Here is an 8695-nt window from a genome sequence, read left to right as displayed (position 1 = left end):
AGCTGGATAACGCCGAAGGATTTCTCTCTGAAATCCAAATCAAGCACAGCGATCCTAGTAGATATTTGTGCAGCACTGCCTCCTTTGATGTCTTTCTCCTAAAGGTATAAAATAACTCATCACTGATAATCTTAGAATTTCTATTTACAGCGCTATTAAAGACTAATTACCCCCCCTTACAAACTTCTTCATGGGTTTTCTTTGGCACATTTGAATGGCTCTGATGTCAAACACGTTCTGATGTCTTCTGATATTATTTTCCATCTTTCATCTCTTTCACCACATTATTTTGACCCGGCTCTTATTACCCTGGAGTTCTTACAGCGGTCATGTTTGAAATAAAAGTAAATACAGTTTTAAACAATGATGCTTTTTATAAAAGGAAATGGAAAACTTCTCAAACCCACTTGGCTCCATGTCGAAAAGGTAATTTGGAGGTTTCTGTTACACTAACCATTACTGCTGAACCTTCAGGATTACAAACTCGCTCTAATATACTCAACTAAAATATAAACGCAACACTTTTGGTTTTGCTCCCATTTTTTATGAGAGGAACTCAAAGATCTAAAACTTTTTCCAAATACACAATATAACCATTTCCCTCAAATATTGCTGACAAACCAGCTTAAATCCGTGATAGTGAGCAATTCATACCATCTCACAGGTGTTCCGTATCAAGATGTTGATTAGACACCATGATTAGTGCACAGGTGTGCCTTAGACTGCCCACAATAAAAGGCCACTCTGAAAACCAGTCAGTATCTGTTGTGACCACCATTTTCCTCACGCAGAGTAACACATCCTCTGTTGTGGCCTGTGTAATGTTGGTCCACTTTTCAATGGCTGTGTGAAGTTGCTTCATATTGGCAGGAACTGGTGCACGCTGTTGTATACGCCGATCCAGAGCATCCCAAACATGCTCAATGGGTGACATGTCCAGTTAGTATGCTGGCAATGCAAGAACTGGGATGTTTTCAGCTTCCAAGAATTGTGTACAGATCCTTGCAACATGGAGCTGTGCATTATGCTGCTGCAACATGAGGGGATTTTCTTGGATGTGTGGCATAAAAATGGACCTCAGAATCTTGTCACGGTATCTCTGTGCATTCCGATTCCACCAATAAAATGCACCTGTGTTCTTGGTCCATAACAGATGCCTGCACATACCATAACCTCACCTTCACCATGCGCCGCTTGATCCATAACATTGACATTAGAAAACCGCTCACAAACACGATGCCACACATGCTGTCCGCCATCAACCCTGAACATTGTAAACCCTGATTAATCCGTAGAGAGAAGGACTCGCCAACGTCCCGGAAACCAGTGAATGTGAGCATCTGCCCACTCAAGTTGGTTACGACGGTGAACTGGGCTCAGGTGGAGACCCCGATGAGGAGGACAAGCCTGCAGATGAGCTTCTCTGAGACGGTTTCTGACAGTGTGACCTTTTATTGTGGGCAGTCTAAGGCACACCTGTGCACTAATCATGGTCTCTAATCAGCATCTTGATATAAACACCTGTGAGGTCGGATGGATTATCTCAGCAAAGGAGAATAGCTCACTATCACAGATTTAGGCTGGTTTGTGAACAACATTTGAAGGAAATGGTTATATCGTTTATGTGGAAAAGTTAAGGATCTTATAAAAAATGGGAGCAAAACACAAAGTGTTGCGTTTATATTTTCGTTGAAAGTGAGATTGTAATCCTGAAGATTCAGCAGTAATCAGACCTGGATATGGTTAGAGAAACAGAAACCTCCAAATGACCTTTTCCACACGGGGCCGAGTGGGTTTGAGAAGTTTTATCAAAAATTATATTTTTGTTGCATGTAGAACCTGTCTGACAACATGAAGTAGACCAACATACTGACTGATACAGAAGAACAGATTTAAAATAATTCTGATAAATTTTTTTTGTATCTGTTTTTTGGTAAAGATGCACACAGGGGGATGCAGGAGGTTACTTAATTTTTTCAGAAAATAATTTATGTCGAGAATCTTATTTCAAGAACTCATGTAATGGAAGCACAGTGGCGTAAGTGTAAAAACCTCTCTCTCCATAGCTGCCCGTTTTAGAGAGACTCTGCATACCCCCCAAAATCAGCCATCACAGTTTAAACCCTGAAATCTCACGCTTAACCATTTTTTTCTGTTCTGTTTAAACACATCTGCTAAATCATTTAAATGTTTTTCTGATCAGAAATTTGTATCTATAATGCAAAAATTGAAATAAAAAAAAAAAACTTTTTTGTCTAGATTTTATTAAAAGCAGTATGTAACAGTGTGTTAGTTTCTGCTAAATAACTGCAGCATTCAAACCTTCCTCATAGTTGCTCCACCAGCTTTTTTGCATGTTCCCACAGTTAATTTGATAATTTATCTTATCTGTGCGGCTGTTGGGATTCTCTATAATCACCCTAATGCTTTACTTCCTCCACAGATTTCCTATGAGATTTAAGGTTGGGACTCTGTCTGTTCTACTCCAATATATTATTATTACTTTGACCAGAGAAAAGAAACATGCTGTTAAAATTTCTAAAGATAACTAAACCTGTATCTTCTTGGGATCACTTTTGCATGTCATAAAAGGGGGAATCCCCCTAAAGCAGAGGGATATCTAGGTGTTCCCCTTAAACCTTTATACTCCATGTTCTGATTAAACTGAAGACTGTAAACATTTATTTCACATAAACCAAAGATAATGTGATTAGCCGTCCTTTATCGCTTCTACAGTGTGCATGGGCAGGTCTAGACGGGGCCCAACAGGGGCCAGTGCCCCTGTTGATCTGGTCCTGGCCCCTTTTATGACCCCTGTACTGAAAGCATACACTACAAAAATGTAAATGTAATTCAAATTATTTTAAATAAGTATTTTCTCTTGATTTGGGCAGGTACATAAGACAATTTACTCACAGAATAAGATGAACAACATTTAAAATAAAAATCAATTCCACAATAATGTTTCAAGTGGATATACCTTTAAGGGCAAAGACATTAATTCCTTTGAAAGATTTTTTTTAAATAATTTTTTATTGTGCCTGTTCTTATTTTTGTAATTTTTCTCTGGAGTGTTCACTAAAAAAATATGTGCAGCTGTTTTTGTTTTCTTGGGGGGCTTCGGTTTATAATCTAAATCATTTTTTTTTTTTTGATTTATTAATAATTGAGACATAAATTGCATTATCATTCGATAATAAAAACACTACATGTAGGGACCCCCATCTTCATCCTTAAGTAACATCAATAATAACCATGGGAGATTCTATAAAAGGGCCAATGGGGTCCAATGCCCCTGTAGACTTGGTCCTGGCCTCTGTACTGAAATCACACACTAGAAAAATCTAAATATACATAAGTCATTTTTTCTAGAAATAAGTATATTTTCCCTTGATTTGAGTAAGTAGGTTGCACAATCTGCCAACAGAATAAGATGATTTATGTTGAGAATGAGAAAAAAACTCCATTAGCTTTCAAGTGCATAATATCTAATTATATTTTTTCAGAGCGAAAATACAAATTCATTTGGCAGATCATCACAATTACCTGTTCAAATACACTTATTTTAAGAAATCTTTCCCTTTTTGTTATCATTCTTTGCAATGCTAAATTAATTTATCATGATGGCATGTGCTAACTAAAAACACTGCAGCTAATTTGTCCCTTTGACCAGTTCAGTATTTAGGCTTAGGTTGCAGATAGCTGTTAGATCAGGAGTCAAGCAGATTTACAGAGGGATTGTGTTTTTCATTGTGGCACAAAAAAAGAAAAAACAAACTAAATAGGTCTAAAGTTCATTGTTTGATTTATAAAGTGAACTAAAGAGCCTTCTGCAGCTCTGGTAACCCCAGGTCTAGCACACTGATCCTATCTCAATATGACTGAAGCTAAAAGTGCAACAACATCATTTTTAACTACTTGTTTAAGAAAAAAAAAAACTGCATTTCTAAAATTAAATTGGTTCAAGGGACCTGTCAGTTGTGGTTTGTGTTCCAGCACAGATCATAATATATTTAGCATAGTTTATTTTTTATTATATTTTTGGCACAAGGGCCAGAGCTAGTTCTGCAGGGGCATGAGCCCCAGCTGGCCCCAATCTAGAACCACCCATGGCTGCAACCTTGTCTCTGTGGCTGACTTAACATACCAAAAGATGCTCCCTTTCTCTGCAGTCTGTGTGTGTGTGGTTTTGTTTTATTTACGTCTGTGCACCAATGAAAAAAAAATCACTGAACCCCTTCCTTGTAAATGTTTTCTTGAGTCGCCACTGAAAACAAAGGTTAACATCTCTGTTGGATAATGTCTCCCACCCCATGCATGAAAATGATGCTGAACTGGAAAGCTCCATCAGTGACAGACTGCTGCACCCTAAATGCACCATGGAGCGTTATCACAGATCCTTCCTCCCAGCAGCTGGAAGACTTTAACCATCCCTGTTCCCTGTCCCCTGTTCCCAACTACCTCGATAAGTTGCTAAATTGATGCTAATGTTTGCACAGTTTCTATCTTAGTCAGTTAAATAAAATGCTGCTGTCATTTTGCACATCTCTGGTGTTGCTGCTACTTTTTCACATATCCATTACTGTAAAAATGTCCTTAGCTGTTATTGCTTTTTTATTCTCCAGATACGGAGTATTTATTTTGTAAAAACACTGTACAGTACAACACTCTATTAGTTTTATTTTCCTATATGTTATTTTATATACTTTTCTAGGTGATTCCTAAAAAGTTAAAAATCAATCCACTGGACTTTTCCAAGTTTGAAGACGTTTCGCTTCCCATCCAGGAAGCTTTTTCAATTCAAAATGTCAGAAATAGTGTTGAGTTCAAGGCTTTATAGAGTGGACCAAAAAAAGCCTTGTTTTGCCTTGAGCTCAACACTATTTCTGACATTTTGAATTGAATAAGCTTCCCGGACGGGAAGTGAAACATCTTAAAATATCCGATTTTTATTTTTTTTAATTTATTTTTTTTAATGACTATAACCTGGACGACACCAGCACTTTTCTAGGTGCACACTGTGGCAACCCTAACCTTTTGCTGCTGCTGTAAAAACCACAATTTCCCCATTGTGTGACAGTAAAGGTATTTTCTATTCTATTCTGTTGTATACTATTCTATTTTATTCTATTGTGTTGTATTGTATTGTATTGTATTGTATTCTATTTTATTCTATTTGATTTTTTTGTGTGCCTTTTTTTCTTTTGAATGACTATAACCTGGATGACTGAGAATTTTCACCAGCACTTTTCTAGGTGTACACCGTGGGACCCCTAACCTTTTGCTGCTGCTGTAAAAACCACAATTTTCCCCATTGTGTGACAGTAAAGGTATTTTCTACTCTTTTCTATTCTATTCTGTTCTATTCTATTGTATTGTGTTTTATTCGATTCTATTTTATTCTACTCTGTGGTATTGTATTGCATTGTATTCGATTTTATAGTATTCTATTGTATTGTACTGTATTCTATTCTATTACAACGTCCTTTGTTATTACGCCGCGCGGAGCATCTTTAAAACACACAGATATCCGAGCTGTTTGAGGCAGCCAATCAGACGCTGCCATGTCGGGGCAATCCAGCCAATAGGAAGGCTCAGCGGGGGGGAGAAAAAGGGACCCAAAACTTGGACGAACCAGTGGCGGAGAACAATGAAGCCACTTAAGTTGAGAAACTTGCTCATCACCCGACGTTTCTCTGTGAGAGAAGAGCTCTTTAGAAGCAAAGTTTCTGGAAGCTTCTAGAGATTCTTACGTGTTTTTGTTGTAGCAAACACACACAGATAAAAGCTGAAGCCCAAGGTGGTAACAGCTTCTGAGGTCTACCTCCATTCAGGTAAACCCAGAGTGTCTCCCTCCGATCAAGCGGCGTCCCGCACGCGCGTGCATTTGGAGGCAAATTACAGTCCCTCACCCCTCCCCGTCCCTTTCGTCACGTCAAGCCCGCTTTGCATACCGACTTCCTTCTCCCCTCGCTGGTCCACCAGCCCGGCGAGTTGGAAGCGAGGCGAGCAGCAGCAGCAGCTGAAACCATGACTGGCAGGGATACGGTATCACGGACAGCCACGGAAAGCAGCGACTTTTAACAAACTTCCCTCTGGAAGTAAACGGATGTAGCGCGCGCGACATCCAGCCGGGAAGAAGGACTACAAGCAGAGGAATGGATAATATCTGATGCTACGGGGATATTCTTTCTTTATTTTGTTTTTCTGTTCGAGGCGGAATATGTTTGTACGTGGAAGTACACGGACTGCTTTCCCACAAACTCTCGGCTCTAACCTAAGGATTTAAATCAGCACTTTCTCTCTTTTTTTAGCTGGTTTTAATTCCGCGTTTAAAAAAAAAAATATTAAAATTTTTACACCATAGATATTTAGGGCTTCTATTTTTTTTCTTTTTTTTTTTTTGTAAGCCAATACATATATTTAATGTATAAAATTAGAAATGCGGTGGCCCCCTCTGAAACAGCCTGTGAAACCATTAGAAGCCCATTTTAGCTCCCCTTTTTGACCCATTTCATGCAGCTTGTTTTACCCCCTTAATAACAGGTGTCTCATTTATTATCTTGTCTGTATAAAGGCTGCAAACTGCGTTGTTTTTTGTATATATTTCCTTCTGTCTGATTGATTCAGACCTATTTCAGAGTAAGGTTCCTTCCCTGCTGCTTTTCACCATGCATAGTTTCATGGTAGTGAATGTATTGCTACGTGGACTCGTCATCTATGCGGTACTGGGCTCAGAATGGTCCTACTCGAATGATCTACCCAGCCGCTCATCTGATGCTACCAATGTAGCTGTCACAGGTAAGATCCACCGGTTATATGCTGGTTTTATTGGTATATTTAGGAATAAATGTGCAGGATTCCCTCCTCGCTTTCCTCGGGTCCCCAGTGGTTTTCTCTGGGAAAGCCCTGCGCAGTGATGGAGAGGGATGCATCTTTTTTTCTTTTTTTTTTCTCTCCCTCCTGCACATTGCTGGGGAATGCATCATTTCTAAAATGCAAACATCCTCTGTTTACATACTATTTATAACCCTTTAACATGTTCTCTTGTTTTTACTCATTAGATGTGTAAAAACACACATTTAGGGATTTCTGGAAAGAGGATACAGGGACAGATTGAGGGAAAATAAATGTGTCTTAGATTGACTGCATAGATGCACTGGAAAAATGATCTGGAAATAAGTAACATTTTCTTAAATTAAGTGAATTTACCCTTCATTTGAGTAGGTACATGAGGTCCTTTTCAAATGGATTGAGTATTTTTACTCTTAAAATAAGATAATTATATAATATGGACTTGAAATAAGACTATGCAATTGTGTTTTCTTATTTTACGTGTAAATTGTTAGATCCAAGGCTGCTCAGTGGCACAGCAAGAAGGTCATGGGTCCGATTCCTGGCCCGGGGTCTTTCTGCACGGAGTTTGCATGTTCTCCCTGAGCATGCGTGGGTTCTCTCCGGGTACTTCGGCTTCTTCCCACAGTCCAAAAACATGTCTGTTAGGTTAATTGGCCTCTCTAAATTCTCCTTAGGTGTGAGTGTGTGTGTGAATGGTTGTTTGTCCTGTTTGTCTCTATGTTGCCCTGTGATGGACTGGCGCCCTGTCCAGGGTGTACCCGCCTCTCGCCCGTAGACAGCTGGAGATGGGCACCAGCACCGATTGCTTCCTTCAGAAAATGGATGGATGGCTGTCTTGTTCCATTAGCAAATTGTCTCTTTTACCCCCTCAATCCAAGAACAAATACACCTATTTTAAGAAAAAATTACTTATCTAGATTTTGATTCTTTTCCAGTGTGCAAAACACTCCTCATTAGCTTAAAAACACTAGCTTCAAACACAGTTAGACTTAGACTTCCTTTATTGTCATGCACAAAAAAACACAAGGTGAATCTTGACAACGAAATGTCAAAAACTTGGCTACCAGTGTAACAGAGCTAAGACCTTATTCCTGCACAATAAATATGTTTTCTATACCTAAGAGCTAGATATATACAGGGTAAAGAAGTATATATATACATAAATATTGCACTGAGTTATTGAAGAAGTAACATCAATGTAGCATCAGTGGTGGAAGCATTGTAATGGGGGGATATTAATAGGTTTTTGATTTATTGATTTAATTTATTGATCTCATAGTGGAGAAATTCACTTGTTACATTAGCTTCAATAGTCAAAGAAGGTGGAAAAGGAAGAAAAGGGTGCATGAGATATATACAGTGCATCCACATATGACAGATTTTTTTTTATAGCAGGATTATTATATAGGGTTATTGCACAGGGTGTTTACATGGGTCTCTATAAACTTAGATAAAGGTAAGCAGCAATGATAAAAACATTGTGATAAAAAAAGTGACGTAGACATGACTGTGTAGTTACAGTTCCAACATTCAGTTTATATATATATATATATATATATATATATATATATATATATATATATATATATATATATATATATATATATATATATATATATATATTTAAGAAGCGGTTTTATTTTTTTTTAAATTAGGAAGCTCAATTGGGTTGAAGAAAGGATGATTATAGGAACTGAGTTAGGTTAAGCTCATTATGTTTTTAGAATAATCTATTCAAGAACTAGATTATCTGTGATAGGCATTTTAAGTCAATCTCCTCGGATGCATTCTATCAAATTCCACTTTTTCTGAATTCACTTTTTTAGAGTAATGGACT

The 8695-nt window shown here is 38.0% G+C and overlaps 1 protein-coding gene across 4 annotated transcripts in view; it reads left to right on the top strand.

Moving 5' to 3' along the window:
* The first annotated feature begins 5834 nt into the window (after window positions 1-5834).
* The window catches only part of stim2b (stromal interaction molecule 2b), a 75234-nt gene continuing 72373 nt past the window's right edge, over window positions 5835-8695 (top strand). Inside the window, exon 1 of one of the 4 annotated variants that reach the window (XM_038270335.1) lies at window positions 5835-6801. In XM_038270335.1, coding sequence (XP_038126263.1) covers window positions 6672-6801 — 130 coding nt within the window. In that variant the 5' untranslated portion in view covers window positions 5835-6671. The remainder of the gene's footprint in view (window positions 6802-8695) is intronic. The other 3 variants (XM_038270334.1, XM_038270337.1, XM_038270336.1) reach the window with 3 other exon arrangements.

Source organism: Cyprinodon tularosa, unplaced genomic scaffold, assembly GCF_016077235.1.
Source record: "Cyprinodon tularosa strain WSP-4 unplaced genomic scaffold, ASM1607723v1 ctg76, whole genome shotgun sequence".
NCBI lineage: Eukaryota > Metazoa > Chordata > Actinopteri > Cyprinodontiformes > Cyprinodontidae > Cyprinodon > Cyprinodon tularosa.
The sequence above is the reverse complement of the archived record's forward strand: the minus strand, read 5'-3'. Positions and strand labels throughout refer to the sequence as shown.